This window comes from Leucoraja erinacea, chromosome 22 (assembly GCF_028641065.1).
Source record: "Leucoraja erinacea ecotype New England chromosome 22, Leri_hhj_1, whole genome shotgun sequence".
Taxonomy (NCBI): Eukaryota; Metazoa; Chordata; class Chondrichthyes; order Rajiformes; family Rajidae; genus Leucoraja; species Leucoraja erinaceus.
The window spans coordinates 2,962,242-2,984,741 of record NC_073398.1 but is presented as its reverse complement, the minus strand read 5'-3'; the positions used below and the strand labels follow the sequence as shown (position 1 = coordinate 2,984,741).

Below are 22,500 nucleotides of genomic sequence, written 5' to 3'. Positions count from 1 at the left end.
ACTGTGAATGGCTCGATTGTAGGCATGTATAGTCTTTCCACTGACCAGATATCACGCAACAAAGCTTTCACTGTACCTCGGTACACGTGACACTAGACTAATCTCAACTAACCCAATGGATATGAAAGTTGGTTGGCAAAGGGGTCAGATGTAACTTCACGTTTCTTTAGTAGATCCACAGCATAAACTGGGCTGTACACCACGATATCACGGCCATCGAGATGTACATCACGCGGTTTGGCATCAGATCACTTCATGGAAAGGTCTATGCGGCACGGTGGCGCAGCGGTAGAGTTGCTGCCTTACAGCGCTTGAGACTCGGGTTCCATCCTTACTACGGGCGCTGTCTGTACGGAGTTTGTTCCTTCTCCCCGTGACCTGCGTGGGTTTTCTCCAGGATCTCCAGTTTCCTCCCAAACTCCAAAGACGTGCAGGTTTGTAGGCTAATGTGCGTGGGTAAAATTGTCCGCAGTGTGTAGGACAGTGCCAGTGTGTAGGGATCGCTGGTCGGCGCGGACTCGGTGGGCTGAAGGGCATGTTTCCGCACTGTATCTCTAAACTAAACTAAGACAAAAGAAGAATGTAGATGAAGGCCATTCATCCCCTCAAGCCTATTCTGGACATTTGTGTAGGTTAGTATATGGGGGGGGAGGTAGTACTATCGATAGTCCGGCTTGGGTCCGAACTGGGAGGTAGGGAACTGGAGCTGGAATTCTGAAGAAGGGTTTCGGCCCGAAACGTTGCCTATTTCCTTTGCTCCATAGATGCTGCTGCACCTGCTGAGTTTCTCCAGCACGTTTGTCCACCTTAGTATATGGGGGGGAACGCTGGTCGGCACGGACTCTGTGGGCTGAAGGGCCTGTTATCCCACTGTATCTACAAAGTCTAAAGTCTCTGTGTCAGAGAAGCAGCAAGAGGTCTCAGATGGACATCAGGAAAGAAGAGTGGCCTCACTCTGCCTTGCAGCCACATTGCGACTTGAACTCAGAGCTCCATGAAGTGTAAAGGCCGTGAGCGAGTTCATGTCGGCGAATAACACGTGGAAATGTTAGAACAACTCCTCCCACCTTTTGGACTTTAGGGATACAGCGAGCAAACAGGCCCTTCGGCCCACCGAGTCCGTGCCGACCAGCGATCCCCGTACACTAACACTATCCTACACACACTTCGAGACAATTAACAATTTTCATCATAGCCGTAACAAAACTGTGTTAGGACATCGACATGTTTCACCGCTCCCGTCTTTGGAGTGTGGGTGGAAATCGGAGCTCCCACACGGTCACGGGGAGAACGTACAAACTCCATACAGACAGCAGCTGTGGTCAGGATCGAACCCGGGTCTCTGGCGCTGCGAGGCAGTAACTCTACCGCTGCACCACCGTGCCGCTCAAGAATTCTTGCAGTGCCTTGCGATAGAGAGCACCATCTCAGAGGAGCAGCTCAGGAGTGGCGACTTGGCACTGTTCAACTGACTTTGATCCAGTGTATTTCAGTTTAGTCGCTGGCCCTGGGTGTGAACTATATGCTGTTCCTTACCACAGCTGAGCAGCTTCTAGAACAGCTCAGCACGCTGCCTGCTCCACGCTAGGTCAGCTCTGCAGGGGTTGGCGGTATGAATATTGATTTCTCCAATTCCATTCCTTGCATTCCTCTCTCTCCGCCCCTCCCCCAGCCTAGATGTCCTGCAAGTTTCCCTGGAGAAACTCGGCGGGGGAGGCAGCATCTATGGAGCGAAGGAATGGGTGACCCGAAACGTCAGGTCTGCCTCACCCGCTGAGTTTCTCCAGCACTTTTGTCTACCGTCGATTATTCTCTGCGCTGTATTTCTAAAATAAACGGAACTAAACTGAACTTTTTCCACAGCCAACAATGGATCATTGTGGGCTCCACTTTTCCCTGGTCGTCGGTGCCGGCTCTGATTTGTTTTGTATCTTTCCAAACCTTTAGATTCCCTCTCCCCTGATTCTCAGTCTGAAGAATGGTCTCGACCCAAGACGTCACCTATTCCCTTTCTCCAGAGATGCTGCCTGACCCGCTGAGTTACTCCAGCATTTTTGTGTCTATCTGGGGTGTGGCGGGAGTTGTCTGTGCCCCCGTGTTAAAACTCAGGTCTGATTTGGATGCGCAGGGTAGGGAGGCCTCTGCATCTGCCCCACCCCAGGGCATGCCGCACCTTGCTCACGCTCCCTCTGGCCATCCCAGGTGGTGGTGGGCGAGGGGGTAGGGTGGCAGTGTAAAGGGGGAACATTCCCCCCCTCTGGGGGTCCACACTGAACTGCAACACTGTGACACTGCTGGTGCTCCCGCTCCATCACAGCTCCACAGCCCCGGGTTCATTCCCCGCCACGGCCGCTGTCTCTGTGGAGCCTGCACGCTCGCCCTGTAGCTGCACCCAAAGGGTGGTCCGGCTTCCTCCCAAATCCCAAAGGGTTGCGGGTTGGTCTGTGATCTGAACCTGTACATTGTGTCCGGCATACAGACGGATTGTGGAATCTGCAGTTGACAGTGTTGGGGGTTACGGGGAGAAGGCAGGAGAATGGGGTTAGGAGGGAGAGATAGGTCAGCCATGATTGAATGACGGTGTAGACCCGATAGGCCGAATGGCTTAATTTAGCTCCTGGAACGTCCGAACTTTAGCATTGCCACCCTGGGGTAAAGTTCTGAGGGTCAGTCCTATCTGCGCCTCTCATAGATGTAATGAATGTTGGGAGAATAAAATGAGATTTGAGTAGGATGGTTGTGAGCGGGTAGAGATGAGAAGAACCTTTTTTCACACAGAGAGTGGTGAATCTCTGGAACTCTCTGCCGCAGAGGGTAGTTGAGGCCAGTTCATTGGCTATATTTAAGAGGGAGTTAGATGTGGCTCTTGTGGCTAAGGGGATCAGGGGGTATGGAGCGAAGGCAGGTACGGGATACTGAGTTGGATGATCAGCCATGATCATATTGAATGGCGGTGCAGGCTCGAAGGGCCGAATGGCCTACTCCTGCACCTAATTTCTATGTTTCTATGTTTCTAATCAAGGAGCTGGGTTTACTCAAAAGGACACAGAGTGGTGGAGTAACTCAGCGGGTGAGGCAGCATCTATGGAGAGAAGGAATAGGGGACGTTTCAGGTCGAGACCCTTCTTCAGACTGATGTCGGGTGGGGGGGGGGGATAGAAAGGAAGAGGCGGAGACTGTAGGCTTTGTTGGAGAGCTGGGAAGGGGAGGGGAAGGAGGAAGAAAGCAAGGACTATCTAAAATTAGAGAAGTCGATGTTCATACCGCTGGGATGTAAACTACCCAAGCGAAATACGAGGTGCTGTTCCTCTAATTTGCACTGGGCCTCACTCTGGCCATGGAGGAGGCCCAGTACAGAAAGGTCAGATTGGGAATGGGAGGGGGAGTTGAAGTGCTGAGCAACCGGGAGATCAGGTTGGTTAATACGAACTGAGCGGAGGTGTTGGGCGAAGCGATCGCCAAGCCTGTGCTTGGTCTCACCGATGTAGAGAAGTTACACGGCTGATGTTGTCTGCACGGAGTTTGTACGTTCTTCCCGTGACCTGCGTGGGTTTTCCCCGGGTGCTCCGGTTTCCTCCCACACTCCAAAGACTTACAGGTTTGTAGGCTAATTGCCTTTGGTAAAAATAGGATAGAGATAGTGTACGGAGATCAGTGCTTAGTGTGTGTAGGATAGTGATAGTGTACGGAGATCAGTGCTTAGTCACAATCCAGACCTACAGGTTATATGGCTTTGTTAAAAATTGTAAACTGCCCCTTCTGTGTAGGATAGTGCTTGTATAACACTGCTTGTTTATATAGTGCAGTCACACTGTGGTGTGTGTGTCGGTGTGTGTGTGTGTGTGTGTGTGTGTGTGTGTGTGTGTGTGTGTGTGTGTGTGTGTGTGTGTGTGTGTGTGTGTGTGTGTGTGTGTGTGTGTGTGTAGGTGTGTGTGTGTGTGTGTGTGTTTTGATGTCTATGTGTGTGTGTACGTGTAGGTGTGTGTGTGTGTGTGTGTGTGTGTGTGTGTATGTGTGTGTGTGGGTGAGTGGGTATGTGTGTGTGTGTGTGTGTGTGTAGGTGTGTGTGTGTGTGTGTGTGTGTGTGTGTGTGTGTGTGTGTGTGTGGTGTGTGTGTGTGTGTGTGTGTGTGTGTGTGTGTGTGGTGTGTGTGTGTGTTTGGGTGTGTGTGTGTGTGTGTGTGTGTGTGTGTGTGTGTGTGTGTGTGTGTGTGTGTGTGTGTGTGTGTGTGTGTGTGTGTGCATGTGTGTGTGTGTGTGTGTGTGTGTGTGTGTGTGTGTGTGTGTGTGTGTGTGTGTGTGTGTGTGTGTGTGTGCATGTGTGTGTGTGTGTGTGTGTGTGTGTGTGTGTGTGTGTGTGTGTGTGTGTGTGTGTGTGTGTGTAGGTGTGTGTGTGTGTGTGTGTGTGTGTGTGTGTGTGTGTGTGTGCGCGTGTGTGTGTGTGTGTGTGTGTGTGTAGGTGTGTGTGTGTGTGTGTGTGTGTGTGTGTGTGTGTGTGTGTGTGTGTGTGTGTGTGTGTGTGTGTGTGTGTGTGTGTGTGTGTGTGTGTGTGTGTGTGTGTGTGTGTGTGTGTGTGTGTGTGTGTGTGTGTGTGTGTGTGTGGGTGTGTGTGTGTGTGTGTGTGTGTGTGTGTGTGTGTGTGGGTGTGGGTGTGTGTGTGTGTGTGTGTGTGGGTGTGTGTGTGTGTGTGTGTGTGTGTGTGTGTGTGTGTGTGTGTGTGTGTGTGTGTGTGTGTGTGTGTGTGTGTGGAGGGAGGGGGGAGATTGTGGTCTGACACCAGTTTCTTTGCTCAGATGTGCCGGTCGGTGCAGGAATCGGATGCCTATAACTCAGGGCCAGTGGAGAGGGATGAATCACCACACGCCAACCTCATTTATCTGTCTGAAGCCGTGTGCTAACTTGTTGAAATCACAAAGGCAGGACTTCATAATAACCCATTCCTTTCAGCTTGGAAATATTTTGTTTTCGTCTTGAGTTGTGCGGCTGGAAATATGCTGAAGCCGTCAGGAGGACCCGTCAGCGCGGAATGCTGCTGTCAAACCTCTGGGAAGGGCAGGCACAGTTTATCGGACGTCTAGGGGAAATACTCAGCCTGAATTCCACCCTTTGACTCCATTTGAAGGGAAGGGACTGCAGAGAGCAGATCGCAGCACAGATACGATAATTTATGGCCATCTACCAGTGCTATAAATCATGTGATCCCACGTGTAAAATATCTTCACTTTGTATGTGCTCCGTGGCTGCTCACGGTTCACATTGAAGCCTCGCATGTGAACCTCATGTTCTCCAAACTCACTAAAACGCTTCCAAAGCAGGACATCGACTTTACGTCGGCTCGGGTTAAAGGGATTAACGTGTTAACGAAGGAGCGAAGCAAATGTTTTAGTTTAGTTTAGAGACACAGCACACTTCAGGCCCTTCTCCACACCGAGCCCGTGCCAACCAGCAATCACCCCGTACACTAGCACCATCCCACACACACACACACACTGGGGATAATTCTTTAGTCAGAGGGTGGTGAATCTGTGGAATTCATGGAAACATAAACAGAGATGCAGAAGTAGGCCATTCGGCCCTTCGAGCCCACACCGCCATGCAATATGATCTTGGCTGAACATCTAAAATCAGTACCCCGTTCCGACTTTTTCCCCATATCCCTTGATTCTGTTAGCCCTAAGAGCGAAATCTAACTCTCTCTTGAATACATCCAGTGAATTGGCCTCCACTGCCTTCTGTGGCAGAGAGATCCACAGATTGTCAACTCTCTGGGTGAAGAGGTTTTTGTTTCCGCATCTCAGTCCTAAATGGCCGACCCCTTATTCTGAAACTGTGACCCTTGATTCGGGACTCCACCAACTTCGGGAACATTTTTCCTGCATCTAGCTTGTCCAATCCCTTTAGAATTGTTTATGTTTCTATAAGATTCCCTCTCATCCTTTTAAACTCCAGTGAATACAAGCCCAGTCGACCCATTCTTTCATCATATGACAGTCCCGCCATCCCAGGAAATTAACCTGGTGAACCGACGCTGCACTCCCTCAATAGCAAGAATGTTTTTCCTCATATTAGGAGGCCAAAACTGCACACAATATTCTAGGTGTGGTCTCACCAGGGCCCTGTACAACTGCAGTAGGACCTCCTTGCTCCTAAACTCAAATCCTCGCGCTATGAACTCATTGCCACAGAAGGCTGTGGAAGACGTCAATGGATATTATTTGGGTGGAGATTGACAAATACTTGATTAGTACGGCTATCAGGGGTTATGGGGCGAAGGCAGGAGGGTGGGGTTGAGAGGGAGAGATAGATCAGCCATGATTGAATGGCGGAGTAGACTGGATGGGCCGAATGGCCTAATTCTGCTCCTGAAACTTATGACCAATTTTACAATTTTACAGAAGCCAACTACCCTATAAACCTGCACGTCTTTGGAGTGCGGGAGGAAACCGGAGCACCCGGAGAACGCCCAAAGGTACAAACTCCATACAGACAGCACCCGTAGCCAGGATTGAACCCGGGTCTTTGGCGCTGTGAGGTAGCGCCTCTATCGCTGCGCCACCGTGCCGCCCAGCGCTCTACAGTCTAACAAGTCTCTTACCAGGATTGAGAACGGGGCAGGTGCATCCTCTGGTTGTCCAGGACTCAGGATAAAGGATCCACTTTTCCCGCTGGATCTTTAACTTGGTCCGTTTAAACACCTTCTTGACCTTCACATTGACCTCTGCGTGTGACCCCTTGTCGTGGGCTGAGAGAATCTTTACTTTGAGGACTGTGGCAATGAAAGGGAATGAACAGGCCGTGATTCAGTTGAATGGCAGTGACCATCACACAGGCAATGCAGCATACTGAGTCAGTCTTCAAACGCCAGAGATACATCGCTGAAACAGACCCTTCGCCCAACCGAGTCCGCGCAGACCACACATCGTACACTAATGCCCCTGCCCCACTTAGGAAACCTCTGGAGACTTTGCGCCCCGCCCAAGGTTTCCGTGAGGTTCCCGGAGGTTTTTGTCAGTCTCCCTACCTGCTTCCACTACCTGCAACCTCCGGCAACCACCTGCAACCTCCGGGAACCGCACGGAAACCTTGGGTTCGGGTTTCCTAAGTGGGACAGAGGCATTACACAATCCTCCACACACCAGGGACAGTATACAATTTTTACCGAAGCCCATTAACCAACAAACCTGTACGTCTTTGGAGTGTGGGAGGAAACCGGAGCACCCGGAGAAAACCCACGTGGGTCACGGGGAGAAGGTATCTTCAATCTCCACACAAACAGCTCCCATAGTCAGGATCGAACCCAGCTCTCTGATGCTTTCCCCGTACATCCAGAGGTTGTGCAGGCCAGTAGAACGATTAGTCTATGCAAGTTGTTCCTCGGGCGTAGGTGAATGGTAGCCAGAGGGGTGGTGAATCTGTGGAATTCACTGCCACAGATGGCTGTGGAGGCCAGGTCTTTGGGTACATTTGAGGCAGAGGTTGACAGGTTCTTGATTAGGAAGGTTGTCAAAGCTTACAGGGAGAAGGCAGGAGAATGGGGTTGAGAGAGAACGACAGATCAGCCAGGATTGAACGGCAGAGTGAATTGTATGCGTAGGAAGGAACTGCAGATGCTGGTATCAACCGAAGATCGACACAAAAAGCTGGAGTCACTCAGCGGGACAGGCAGCATCTCTGGAGAGAAGGAACGGGTGACGTTTTGGGTCTGAAGAAGGGTCTCGACCCAAAACGTCAACCATTCCTTCTCTCCAGTGCATGTTATGGCCCCAATGCCCTAATTCTGCTCCTATGACTTAAGATAGAATTTGGGAGGTAGTTAATCAGAATGCGGGAAGAATAGAAAATGGATTTTTTGTAGCCACTCAGTTATTCTCTTCATCGTAATGACTGCACCCTGTTTAATTCTCACTGCAACATCTGTGTTATTTGTCAATGAGGAAAGCACAGAGATTGGTGAGGTTTTTTAGGAATACAGCATGGCTACAGTCCCCATCGAGTCTACGCTGATCAGCGATCACCCCGTACACTAGCACCATCCTACACGCCAGAGAGAATTTACAATTTACAGAAGCCAATTAACCTACAAACCAGCACATCTTTGGAGTGTGGGAGGAAACCGGAGCAGTGGGGAAAACCCACACAGGCCACGGGGAGAAGGTACAAACTCCGTACAGACTGCACCCATAGTCAGAATCAATCTCTGGCGCTGTAAGGCAGCAACTCTACTGTTGTGCCACCGTGCCGCCCCCTGAGTTGGGATTGTACAGGTGTGGTCACGGAAGACCCACCATGTAAAACCTCCATTTAGTTCCAAAGGGGCTGTCCCACTTGGGCAACCTCATCCACAAACTCTGGCGAGTTTGCCCTCGACTCATACTCTCAGCATGGTCGACACGAGGCCGTCGGAGGTCTTCGTAACTCTCCTTCATGCTCAAGAGTGGTCTCCGCGTACTCGAGGCCTCAGCTAGGTCCCGATGGTTTTTTCAACATGTTGAAAAATGCCCGTGAGTGAAAAAAGGTCGCCATGGAAAAAAATCAATCCTTTTTTTACTCGTAGGTTTAGTCGTAGTCGGTCGGCATGTTAGTCGTAGGTAATCGAGGGTAATCAAAGGTAGTTGTAGATAGTCTTCATCATAGTCGAAGGGAGGTCGAAGGAGATCGAAGGAGGTCGTTTTCACTCTCACTCTTCGGTGTCCAATTTTCCCGAAGTTAGTCGTAGCTAGTCGTAGCTAGTCGTAGCTGGTCTTCAACATAGTGGAAGGAGGTCTTCAACATGTCATTTTTTCAAACTCTTCTAAACTCGCCAATTAGGTCGCCCAAGTGGGACAGCCCCTTGAGGAATGTGGGGAGGATAAATAGTGGGATTAATGGTGATTGCTCAAAGGGCCGAAGGGCCTGTCTCTATTCTGTGTCTCTCTATGGGTCTGAGAAAGGGCAAGTAGAATGATTTGCTCAGCAGATGAAACTATGTCGCTGCTCCTCCTCTGTCATTCCTCTTGCTATGTACCTTTTCATATCTCTCCGTTCCCTCTCCTCCTCTCTCAGTTTGAAGGAGGGTCTTGACCCAAAACGCCACCTATTCCTTTGCTCCAGAGAGGATGGCACGGTGGCGCAGTGGTAGAGTCGTTGCCTTACAGCGCCAGAGACCCATATTCGATCTTGACTATGGGTGCTGTCTGTACGGAGTTTGCACGTTCTCCCTGTGACCTGTGTAGGTTTTCTCCGGGTGCTCCGGTTTCCTCCCACACTCCAATAATGTACAAGTTTGTAGGTTAACCGGCTGTGGTAAAACTGTAAATTGTCCCAAGTATGTGCAGGATAGTGCTAGTGTGCGGGGATCGCTGGTCGGCACGGACTCGGTGGGCTGAAGGCCTGTTTCCATGCAGTATCTCCAAATTAAACTGCCTAACCCGCTGAGTTACTGCAACTTTTTGGATCGATCTTCTAAGCAATGACATCTAGCTGTCTCAGACCCAGTGCAGTAAGCCGGGCAGAAACCTCGATGAGAAACCTCGAGTGGAAAAGAATGACGAGGTTGGAGAGGTAGCAGGGGCAAGGGGTGGGCAAGGGGTAAGGGCACGGCAAAGGGCAAACGTGAAACGAAAGACAAGGTAATTGTAAAGAGTGCGGTATTAACAGTGCAGGAACCAGTTAATGGTGCATTGGTGAAGAAGTCCTGAATTAAGTTAGAGGCAGCAAACTGATGAGATGAGACGAGGCAGTGGCCAACTCTTAGTGTAGGAAGGAACTGCAAATGCTGGTTTAAACCCAATATAGACACAAAATGCTGGAGTAACTCAGCGGGACAGGCAGCATCTCTGGGGAGAAGGAATGGGTGGCGTTTTGGGTCGAGACCCTTCTTCAGACTGATGTCAGGGGAGAGGGTGTTAGAACGATAAGGAAGTGTATAGATAAGGAAGGGTAAGGTGTGAAAACAGGACAAAGGGGATGAAGCTCAAGAAACATGTGGAATAGATCATTGTTAGTTGGGAGAAGGAACAAAGCAAACAGAGCAAACAGCAATGTAGTCGGAGACAGTTGGAAAACTGGGAAAGGGGAGGGACAGAGAGGGGGAAAGTAAGGGTTATTTAAAGTTAGAGATATTAACTCTTGGTAATTTGAATGTAATAAAAAGGAACTACAGATGCTGGTTTATATCAAAGATAGACACAAAGTGCTGAAGTAACTCAGCAGGTCAGGCAGCATCTCTGGGGAAATTGGATAGGTGCCGTTTTGGGACGGGACATTTCTTTAGACTGAAAGTGGAGGAGTGGGGGGTGGGGGGGGACTGGCGGTAGGAAAAGGCCAGAACAAATCAGGGCTGGTGATAAAGAAAGTGGAGGAGTGGGGGGGGGGGAGAGGGGCAATACTTGAAGAAGTCCAAAACGTTACCTGTCCTTTTTCTCCAGAGATGCAACCCAACCCACTTGGTAATTGCAAGCTCTTCTCAGAGGTAACATCAAGATTACAGGTCCATCCAACAGCTCCATCCAAGGCCACAACAAATTGCAGGGAATTGTGGATGCAGCCCAGACCATCACACAAACCAACCTCCCTTCCATTGACTCCATTTACACCTCACGCTGCCTCGGCAAGGCCAGCAGCATAATCAAGGACCAGTCGCACCATGGCCACTCCCTCTTCTCCCATCAGGCAAAGGATATATTATCGAAACATATACAAGTGGAAAAACGCACATCTCCAGATTCAGAGACAGTTTCTTCCCAGCTGGTATCAGGCAGCTGAACCATCCTACCACGACTAGAGAGCAGTCCTGAACTACTATCTACCTCATTGGAGACCCTCGGACTATCTTAGATCGGACTTTACTGGCTTTACCTTGCACTAAACGTTATTCCCTATATCATGTATCTGTACACTGTGGATGCCTCGATGGTAATCATGTATTGTATTTCGGCTGACTGGTTAGCACGCAACAAAAGCTTTTCACTGTACCTCGGTACACGTGACACTAAACTAAACAGGGTTTGAGTGAGCTGAGAGTAATGTGGGGGTTAAATGTGGACAATGGCTTCACCCTTTCCAATGTGTGCTCATAGGCGTTCTCTGTTTACTCATGACTGAATATTACAGCAGCTTTGGTCTCCTCATTTGAGGAAGGACATTCTTGCTATTGAGGGAGTGCAGCGTAGGTTCACCAGGTTAATTCCCGGAATGGCGTGACTGACATATGATGAAAGAATAGGTTGACTGAGCTTGTATTCACTCGAGTTTAAAAGGATGAGAGGATACATTATCGAAACATATACAATTCTGAAGGGATTGGACAGGCTAGATGCAGGAATTTTTTTACCCGATACTTGGGGGAGTCCGGAACCAGGGGTCACAGTTTAAGAATAAGGGGTCATCCATTTAGGACTGATATGAGGAAAAACTTTTTCACCCAGAGAGTTGTCAATCTGTGGAATTCTCTGCCACAGAAGGCAGCGGAGGCCAATTCACTGGATGGATATCTTCAAGAGTGAGTTAGATTTAGCTCTTAGGGCTAACGGAATCAAGGGATATGGGGAGAAAGTAGGAACGGGGTACTGATTCTGGATGATCAGCCATGATCATATTGAATGACGGTGCTGGCACGAAGGGCCGATTGGCCTACTCCTGCGCTTATTTTCTATGTTCAAGAAGGAACTGCAGATGCTGGAAAATTGAAGGTAGACAAAAATGCTGGAGAAACTCAGGGGGTGCGGCAGCATCTATGGAGAAAAGGAAATAGACAACGTTTCGGCCCTGCCTCATCCATTTGGCCTATAAATTAATGTCAATGAGATTTAAAAATCATGTTTTATCGTGAATTCTTGGGTGAATGTTCTTTGGACACTTAGGCTATTTAAAAATGTTAATCTTTTCTTAAGAAATGGATAGATGTTTAGAATCTAGTAATTGAATTTTGGAATTAGCTACAATTGGGCAACTAACTAATTATATGCTTTAATTTCAGGTCATCCAAGTAAGATTGTTTTATATTTGTTTCAGAATGCTTCAATCTATAATAACTGAAAATGTCATTCAGTTCTCTTAATTTTTAAGAAAGTTATGGGCTTTTGACTGTCCACGATCACAGCTTTTGTGTTAAGTCAATGGAAAAGCAATAGGGAACAAGATGCTAATTTCCGAGAATGAAAATGTCCATAACTTATTTAATACTGAAGATATGAAAGTGAATTAGGTGTCAAATTAAACTTCTTTTTATGCTTTATCTGATGGGATTAATTGCAGACTTGATTTTAAAAATCTCAAAATGTTGTAACATTGCTAGCTACTGGGTAGGTGAATGGATATGCAGGGAATGGAGGGATATGCAGGGAACGGAGGGATATGCAGGGAATGGAGGGATATGCAGGGAATGGAGGGATATGTAGGGAATGGATGGATATGTAGGCAGAGGCGATTTGTTTAGCTTTTTATTAGCTTGGCATCATGTTCATAAGTTATAGGAGCAGAATTAGGCCATTCAGCCCATCGCTATTCAATCATGGCTGTTCTATCTCTCCCTCTCAACCCCATTCTCCTGCCTTCTCCCCGTAACCCCTGGCAACCGTACTAATCATGACCCTGTCAATCTCCACCTCACAAATATCCACTGGCTTGGCCCCCACAGCCTTCTGTGGCAATGAATTATACAGATTCACCAGCCTCTGGCTAAAGAAATTCCTCCTCATCTCCTTTCTAAAGGTACGTCCTTTTATTCTGAGGCTGTGGCCTCTAGTCCTAGACTCTCCCACTTGTGAAAACATCCTCTCCACTCTATCCAGGCCTTTCACTATTCGGTAAGTTCTGCATGGATTCTGCACAAATCCATTCTGCATGATCATTCTGCCCCGACACTGCAGGCCGAAGGGCCTGTGCTGTCCGGTTCCATATTCTATAAATATTTCCCGATATAGAGTCAAGGACATTTCAGATAATTCAAATGTTATCACTGCTTGCTTGTGGAAATATGCTTGTTTTTCACAAGATTGAATTCCTGGGAAATTTGAATCGTGGAAATGTTTTGGTCTCATTGCGTTCTTCCAGGAACACAAAAGACAAAAACAGATGCTATGTGGTACTTCAAGTTCCTGTAATGATAAACATCCTGTACCATTTTCATCAAAGAAGTACTTTGCTGGAAAAAGTGAAATGCATCTTCAACTATTTCCAGCATTCCTTTCATCGTTGATTATACCCTTGGAAAGCACCTGTTCCACATTATTCTTCACAATCCTTGAACTGCAAGATTGTTGACATTTTCTTTCAGACATTCAGTGCTGAAACAGGCCCTTCGGCCCACCGAGCCCATACCGACCAACCATCCCCCACAGAATAACACTATCCTACACACACTAGGGGACAATTGACATTATACACCAAGCCAAATAAACTACAGACCTGTACGTCTTTGGAGTGTGGGAGGAAATCGGACATCTTGGAGAAAACCCAATCGGGTCACGGGGAGAACGTACAAACTCCGTACAGACAGCACCCATAGTCAGGATCGAACCCGGGTCTCTGGCATTGGAAGGCAGCAATTCTAACGCTGCGCCAACATGCTGCCAAATGAATGGCATGAGCTATGCGCTCACCTCATTTCTTTGCCAGTAACAATGGCTAGTCCAACAGTGGTTATATCCACCGTCACGCTCACATTCATCCACCCGAGAGCAGAATTAGGCCATTCAGCCCATCAAGTCTACTCCGCCATTCAATCATGGCTGATCTATCTCTCCCTCCTATAACCCCATTCTCCAGCCTTCTCCCCATAACCACTGACACCCGTACTAATCGAGAATCTATCCATCTCCACCTTAAAAATATCCATTGACTTGGCCTCCACAGCCGTCTGTGGCAATGAATTCCACAGATTCACCACCCTCTGACTAAAGAAATTCCTCCTCCTCTCCTCTCTAAAGGTAGGTGCTATTATTCTGGCCGGAGACTCTCCCACTAGTGGAAACATCCTCCCCACGTCCACTCTATCCAGGCCTGTGATGTACTGTGTTATGTTGTACATCCATTCTCTTGACGAAATGTGTCTGGGGTCATAGAAACATAGAAAATAGGTGCAGGAGGAGGCCATTCGGCCCTTCGAGCCAGCAGCGCCATTCATTGTGATCATGGCTGATCGTCCCCAATCAACAACCCGTGCCTGCCTTCTCCCCATATCCCCTGATTCCACTAGCTCCTAGAGCTCAATCTAACTCTCTCTTAAATCCATCCAGTGACTTGGCCTCCACTGCCCTCTGTGGCAGGGAATTCCACAAATTGACAACTCTCTGGGTGAAAATGTTTTTCTCACCTCAGTCTTAAATGACCTCCCCTTTATTCTAAGACTGTGTGGCCCCTGGTTCTGGACTCGCCCAACATTGGGAACATTTTTCCTGCATCTAGTATGTCCAGTCCTTTTATAATTTTATATGTTTTATAGGTGAGGTGGGTTTTTGTTTGAGTAGATGTAAGATGGAATTAGAGTCACAAGAGATTGCAGATGCTGAAATCTGGAGCAGAAATCAAACTGCTGAAGGTACAGTGGGTCAGGCAGAATCCGTGGAGACAAAGGGACAGAGAGAAGCAAACTCAGTGAGAGTGCAGAGGGGAGATAGTCAGCGTAAGGAGATGAAGGTGAGGGGTGATGCAGGAGGTGGGAGTAGATATTGTGTGGGAAGGAACTGCAGATGCCGGATTACACTGAAGATAGACACAAAGTGCTGGAGTAACTCAGCGGGACAGGCAGCATCTCTGGAGGAAAGGAATAGGTGACCATTCGGATCGAGACCTGTCTTAAGACTCAACAAGAAACATCACCGATTCCTTTTCTCCAGGGATGCTGCCCCACCCGCTGAGTTACACCGGTATTTTAATTAAGGTTTGAGATACAGCGCGAAAACAGGCCTTTTGGCCCACACCGACCATCGATCCCCGCACACTAACACTATCCCACGCACACACGAGGTACAATTTGCATTTTATGCCAAGCCAATGAACCAACAAACCTGCACGTCTTTGGAGTGTGGGAGGATACCGAAGATCTCGGGGAAAACCCACACAGTTCAAGGGAGGAACGTTTCGTTACAGGCAGCACCCGTGGTCGGGATCGAACCCGGGTCTGTGGCGCTGTGAGGCAGCAACTCAACCGCTGCGCCGCCGCGGCGGCCATTTTGCAACAGGGGAGTTTGTCGTGGCGGCAAGCGTGTGTGGAGCTGGCCCAATATCCAGTCTCCGAGCTGCAAGTTAAAAGAACAACTCTGTCTCTCCAAACAAGGTCCAACTTACCGTATGTGAACTTCATGCTGCAGAATAACTGGGGGCTTTTTAAGACTTGGCTTCTGCACTCGCACTTCCCTGAAATAAACAGTTAAAAATAGAGTTCAGAGATGCAACATTACCGGCGCAAATCTCTGCGCAGCCTAAACAATTCACAGAAAAATGCAATGAAAGAATTGCATGATGTCAGAAATCGGTAAAATTCTGGAAACACTCAGCGGGTGGGAGAGCATGTGAGTTAACATTTCCGTTAAGAGGATCTGGCTGTTAGTTTTAATTTAGTTTAGAGATACAGCGCGGAAACAGACCCTTCGGCCCACCGTGTCCTCACCGACCAGCGATCCCCGCAAACTAACACTATCCTACACACACTAGGGACAATTTACATTTGTACTAACCCAATTGACCTATAAACCTGTACGTCTTTGGATTGTGAGGGGAAACATGAGATCCTGGAGAAAACCCACGTGATCATGGGGAGAAGGTACAAACTCTGTACAGACAGCACCCGTGGTCGGGATTAAACCCTGTGAGGCAGCAGCTCTACCGCTGCCCTCAAACTTAAGGGCCTGTCCCACTTGCATGCGATGGCGTGCGTTTGGCGCAACCAACCGGAAGCGGAGTTTGCGCGAAGTTCGCGCTAAGTTCGCGTGTGACGTCATTTACGTCATGCATACAAATCAGCTGGGCAGGAGGCGGGCCGTCGCACGGCGTCGGGCGGTGACGTCATCACGCAACGCTACGCGCTAGGCGTAGGCCGTCAAGACGCCGCGTACGGCGTCAAGACGATGTGTACAACCGCAATACACCTGCGTGCGTACGCGGGCCGACAGGCCGTTGGCGCGCGAAGAATTCGGTCACTGCAGGAATTTCGGAGCCCCGCGCGATGTCGGGACCAGCCCCGCACAACTCCATACCCCTCCGCGCTTCTAAGTGGGGCCGGCCCCGCGCGGCTATACGGTGCCCGCACGCCTCAAGCGACCACGAGGTCGCGTAATTTGCGAGTCAAGGTCGAGTAAGTGGGACAGACCCTTAACTCTGTTTCTCTCTCCACGGATGCTGCCTGACCTGCAAAGTGATTCTGTGATTTTTCCACTTTTATTCGAAAAGAGGAAATGTATATATCTGGTAAATCCTTTTCAAAACAACTTTATTTTAACTCCAGGGTTACATTCTGGTCATTATCAAACGAATCCCAGATACTTTAGGCAAAAGAGAATCATTTTAACTGAACCTACCCATCGTGATTCCATCAAAGTCGGAATGCTTTGTGAGGAGCTCCTGTTTAAGTCGGGATTTTGCACAAACCAACCTCCCTTCCATTGACTCCATCTACACCTCACGCTGCCTCGGAAGAGGCAGCGTGAGGTGTAGATGGAGTCAATGAGAAGGGAGGTTGGTTAGTTGGTTGGCCACCAGCATAATCAAGGACTAGTCTCACCCCGGCCACTCCCTCTTCTCCCCTCTCCCATCGGGCAAATGGTACAGAAGTGGGAAAACGCACACCTCCAGATTCAGGGACAGTTTCTTCCCAGCTGTTATCAGGCAACTGAACCATCCTACCAACAACTAGAGAGCGGTCCTGAGCTACTATCTACCTCATTGGAGACCCTCGGACTATCTTTGATCAGACCTTGCTTGACTTTATCTTGCACCCAACCGGAAACATCACGATCCATGTTCTCCGCAGATCCTGCCTGACCTGTTGAGATATGCCCCTGTCCCACTTAGGAAACCTGAACGGAAACCTCTGGAGACTTTGCGCCCCACCCAAGGTTTCCGTGCAGTTCCCGGAGGTTTTTGTCAGTCTCCCTACCTGGTTCCACTACCTGCAACCTCCAGCAACCACCTGCAACCTCTGGGAACAGGGGCATTACTCCAGTACTTTGTGAAACATCACTATCCATGTTCTCCGCAGATGCTACCCGACCTGTTGAGTTACTTCAGCACTTTGTGCTTTGTTTTGCAGGGAGACGGGACTGGCGGGTTGGAGGCAGGTGACTAGTGGGGTGCCTCAGGGATCGGTGTTGGGTCCTTTGTTCTTTGTCATGTACATCAATGATCTGGATGAAGGTGTGGTAAATTGGATTAGTAAGTATGCAGATGATACCAAGATAGGGGGTGTTGTGGATAATGAAGAGGATTTCCAAAGTCTACAGAGTGAATTAGGCCATTTGGAAGAATGGGCTGAAAGATGGCAGATGGAGTTTAATGCTGATAAATGTGAGGTGCTACACCTTGGCAGGACAAATCAAAATAGGACGTACATGGTAAATGGTAGGGAATTGAAGAATACAGTTGAACAGAGGGATCTGGGAATAACCGTGCATAGTTCCTTGAAGGTGGAATCTCATATAGATAGGGTGGTAAAGAAAGCTTTTGGTATGCTAGCCTTTATAAATCAGAGCATTGAGTATAGAAACTGGGATGTAATGTTAAAATTGTACAAGGCATTGGTGAGACCAAATCTGGAGTATGGTGTACAATTTTGGTCGCCCAATTATAGGAAGGATGTCAACAAAATAGAGAGAGTACAGAGGAGATTTACTAGAATGTTGCCTGGGTTTCAACAACTTTAAACTAGAATGGTTGGGGCGAGGGACTCAGATAGCGAAAGGTAGTAGACAGAATGGGAGGCAGGAAGCAGAAATGGGAAGCACTCGGACACAAGAGGAGAAAGAAAAAAAAGGAAATAAACAGAGAATAAGAGACGGGGGGTTTCTTAAATGTGCATATTTTAATGCTAGGAGCATTGTAAGAAAAGTGGATGAGCTTAGAGTCTGGATAGACACCTGGAAGTATGATGTTGTGGCGATCAGTGAAACATGGTTGCAGGAGGGCTGTGATTGGAAACTAAATATTCCAGGATTTCGTTGCTTCAGGTGTGATAGAATTGGAGGGGCAAGAGGTGGAGGTGTTGCATTGCTAGTCAGGGAAGATATTACAGCAGTGCTTTGGCAGGATAGATTGGAGGGCTCATCTAGGGAGGCTATTTGGGTGGAACTGAGAAGTGGGAAAGGTGTAGCAACACTTATAGGGGTGTATTATAGACCGCCAAACGGGGAACGAGAATTGGAAGAGCAAATATGTAAGGAGATAGCAGATATTAGTAGTAAGCACAAGGTAGTGATTGTGGGAGATTTCAATTTTTCCACACATAGACTGGGAAACACATTCTGTAAATGGGCTGGATGGGTTGGAGTTTGTAAAATGTGTGCAGGATAGTTTTTTGCAGCAATACATAGAGGTACCTACTAGAGGAGGGGCAGTGCTGGACCTCCTGTTAGGAAATGAGACTGGACAGGTGGCGGAGGTATGCGTTGGGGAGCACTTCGGGTCCAGTGATCACAATACCATTAGTTTCAATATAATTATGGAGAGGGTCAGAACTGGACCTAGGGTTGAGATTTTTGATTGGAGAAAGGCTAACTTTGATGCGATGCGAGATGATTTAAAAGGAGTGAACTGGGACATTTTGTTTTATGGGAAAGACGTAGAAGAGAAATGGAGGACATTTAAGGGGGAAATTTTAAGAGTACAGAATCTTTATGTTCCTGTTCGGTTGAAAGGAAACAGTAAAAATTGGAAAGAGCCCTGGTTTTCAAGGGAAATTGGACATCTTGTTCGGGAGTACAGAGGAGATTTACTAGAATGTTGCCTGGGTTTCAACAACTAAGTTACAGAGATAGTTTGAATAAGTTAGGTCTTTATTCTCTGGAGCGCAGAAGGTTAAGGGGGGACTTGATAGAGGTCTTTAAAATGATGAGAGGGATAGACAGAGTTGATGTGGACAAGCTTTTCCCTTTGAGAATAGGGAAGATTCAAACAAGAGGACATGACTTCAGAATTAAGGGACAGAAGTTTAGGGGTAATATGAGGGGGAACTTCTTTACTCAGAGAGTGGTAGCGGTGTGGAATGAGCTTCCATTGGAAGTGGTGGAGGCAGGTTCGTTGGTATAATTTAAAAATAAATTGGATAGGCATATGGATGAGAAGGGAATGGAGGGTTATGGTATGAGTGCAGGCAGGTGGGATAAAAGTTGTTTGGCACGGACTTGTAGGGCCGAGATGGCCTGTTTCCGTGCTGTAATTGTTATATGGCTCTGTGGGCACTGGTGCACTGTGGGCCAAAAGTGCTGTACTGTGCTATATGTTATGTTCTAAAAATCATTTGACCCATAAAGTGTGGAGATCTGGAACACCGAGAGTTCTGAATAGGGAGTTTGGTTTAGTTTAGTTTAGAGATACAACGTGGAAACAGGCCTTTCGGCCCTCTGTGTCCGCGCTTGCCAGCGAACGCCACACACTTACACCATCCTACACACTAGGGACAATTTACAATTATAGCCAAAGCCAATTATACTACCAACCTGTACGCCTTTGGAATGTTGGGGGGGAAACCGGAGCACCCGGGGAAAACCCACGCAGGTCACAGGGAGAACATAGAAACATAGAAAATAAATGCAGGAGTAGGCCATTCGGCCCTTCGAGCCTGCACCGCCATTCAATATGATCATGGCCGATCATCCAACTCAGTATCCTGTACCTGCCTTCTCTCCATACCCCCTGATCCCTTTAGCCACAAGGGCCACATCTGACTCCCTCTTAAATATCGCCAATGAACTGGCCTCAACTACCTTCTGTGGCAGAGAATTCCAGAGATTCACCACTCTCTGTGTGAAAAATGGTTTTCTCATCTCAGTCCTAAATGATTTCCCCTTTATCCTTAAACTATGACCCTTGTCCTGGACTTCCCCAACATCGGGAACAATCTTCCTGCATCTAGCCTGTCCAACCCTTTAAGAATTTTGTAAGTTTCTATAAGATCCCCCCTCAATCTTCTAAATTCTAGCGAGTACAAGCCGTACAAAGTCCGTACAGACAGCACCCGTGGTCAGGATGGAACTCGGGTCTCTGGCGCTGTTAGGCAGCAGCACTACCGCTGCGCCACCGTGCCACCAGTTGCCCGTGGCTCCATTGTCAGATGGGATGAACGCTGTGGATGGCCTCTCACCTGCCAAGTCATTCGCTGGGTCTCTGATTCAAAGCAAAAACTTGAATGAACCAACCGAGCGGAGCTTTGGGAAGGATTTTGATGCAAAGGTGCGGGAGAAGGGATGTCTCCTCACCTGAATGTCGCAGAGCGGAGAAACCTTGCTCCTCCTCCCAGTTCCAGGTGGGACCCCTTCCATTGAATCCAGAGGAAAGGGCCAGGCTGGGAGACCCACGGTGCCAGCCAGTATCTGCAGGGCTGCAGAACACAAGGGAGACAGCGTTTTTTTTTTTATTTTTTTTTTTAATCAAAAATATTTATTCAAATATTAAAATAGTATTTACAATACAATACAAAACAAAACAAAACACCACCATAATACAAGACGAAAAACTGCTAAACAACTATATTGCAATCCTTGTATACATGCAATCCTTGTATTCCCTTTCTATCCACACCCGGGCACGGACGTATCCCCGGAAAAGGGGCAGGCAGCCGGCTCGGGTAGGGTCCTCCGCCGCCTGGCGCCTTGACTCGCGGATGGCCAGCTTGGCCAGGCCCAGGAGCAACCCAACCAGGACATCTTCAGCCCTACCCAGGGAGACAACTTAGTAGGACAAGGGAAGCTCAAAGCTCGATGACTGGTGTGCTTAGCTTAGTTTAGATTAGGGACACAATGTGGAAACAGGCCATTCGGCTAAACAAGTCCGCGCCGACTAGTAATCCCCGCACTCTAATGCTAACCTGTGCTGTACTGTGCTATATATTATGTTTTGAAAAACCTTTTGACCCTTAAAGTGTGGAGATCTGGAACACCATGAGTTCTGAATAGGGAGTTTGGTTTTGTTTAGTTTAGATGTGGAAACATTAGACAATAGACAATAGGTGCAGGAGGAGGCCATTCGGCCCTTCGAGCCAGCACCGCCTTTCAATTTGATCATGGCTGATCATCCCCAATCAGTACCCCGTTCCTGCCTTCTCCCCATATCCCCTGACTCCGCTAAGAGCCCTATCTAGCTCTCTCTTGAAAGCATCCAGAGAACCTGCCTCCACCGCCCTCTGAGGCAGAGAATTCCACAGACACAACTCTCTGTGTTTCCTTGTCTCCGTTCTAAATGGCTTACTCCTTATTCTTAAACTGTGGCTCACCAAGTCCACACCGACTAGAGATCCCCGCACACTAGCGATATCCTACACACTAGGGACAATTTACAATTTTACTGAAGCCAATTACCCAACAAACCTGTATGTCATTGGAGTTTTGGGAGGAAACCGGAGCACCCGGAGAAAACCCACGCAGGTCATGGGGAGAACGTACAAATTCTGTACAGACAGCACCCGTAGTCAGGATGGAACCCGGGTCTCTGGCGCTGTGAGGCAGCAACTCTACCGCTGTGCCACCATGACTCCCCATTCCATTGAAACTGCACTACATCCTTCGACAGCTGATAAAATCCTAAACTGCAATGCCAGAAATTAAAGACATAATCCAAATGGGATTTTACTGAAAATTCATGTCCATAAGTGATAGGAGCAGAATTGTAAAAGCATTGTAGCACCGTGCCCGTTGATGTTTTCAATGATGATGAACAGAATTAGGCCATTCGGCCCATCAAGTCTACTTCGCCATTCAATCATGGCTGATCTATCTTTCCCTCTTAACCCCAATTCTCTGGCGCTGTCATAGAAACATAGACATAGAAATTAGGTGCAGGAGTAGGCCATTCGGCCCTTCGAGCCTGCACCGCCATTCAATATGATCATGGCTGATCATCCAAGTCAGTATCCCGTACCTGCCTTCTCTCCATACCCCCTGATCCCCTTAGCCACAAGGGCCACATCTAACTCCCTCTTAAATATAGCCAATGAACTGGCCTCAACTACCCTCTGTGGCAGAGAGTTCCAGAGATTCACCATCGGGCTGTAGCTGTTCCGCTGCGCCACCGTGTCGCCCAAATCTCCCAGAGAGTTATATCTTGTGCTTGTGTTGCGAGCTGCTGAGTTGAGTCACGTGCTACCCACCTGCCGATACAGTCGCCGGTGTAAGGGTCACAGCTTCCCGCGCAGTCACATGGTCGGCAGCCATATTGGCCGAGACCCCAGTATCCCAGCAGGCACTTGTCGCAGCGGGGCCCGGCCACTCCAGGCTTACACAGGCACTGGCCCGTGTCGGCATCACAGGGTGAGTGTGGCTGCAGGGGCACACTGGTGGAGCCCACCCCGTGGCACGAACAGGCTGCAGCAGGGCAA

General features: G+C 48.5%; 1 protein-coding gene across 1 annotated transcript in view; it reads right to left on the bottom strand.

Moving 5' to 3' along the window:
* Nucleotides 1-22,500, bottom strand: part of ntn4 (netrin 4) — an 88,017-nt gene that overhangs the window by 1,433 nt on the left and 64,084 nt on the right. The window contains 4 exon segments of the mRNA XM_055652775.1: nt 6,595-6,765; nt 15,267-15,335; nt 20,387-20,508; nt 22,273-22,486. Coding sequence (XP_055508750.1) covers nt 6,595-6,765; nt 15,267-15,335; nt 20,387-20,508; nt 22,273-22,486 — 576 coding nt within the window.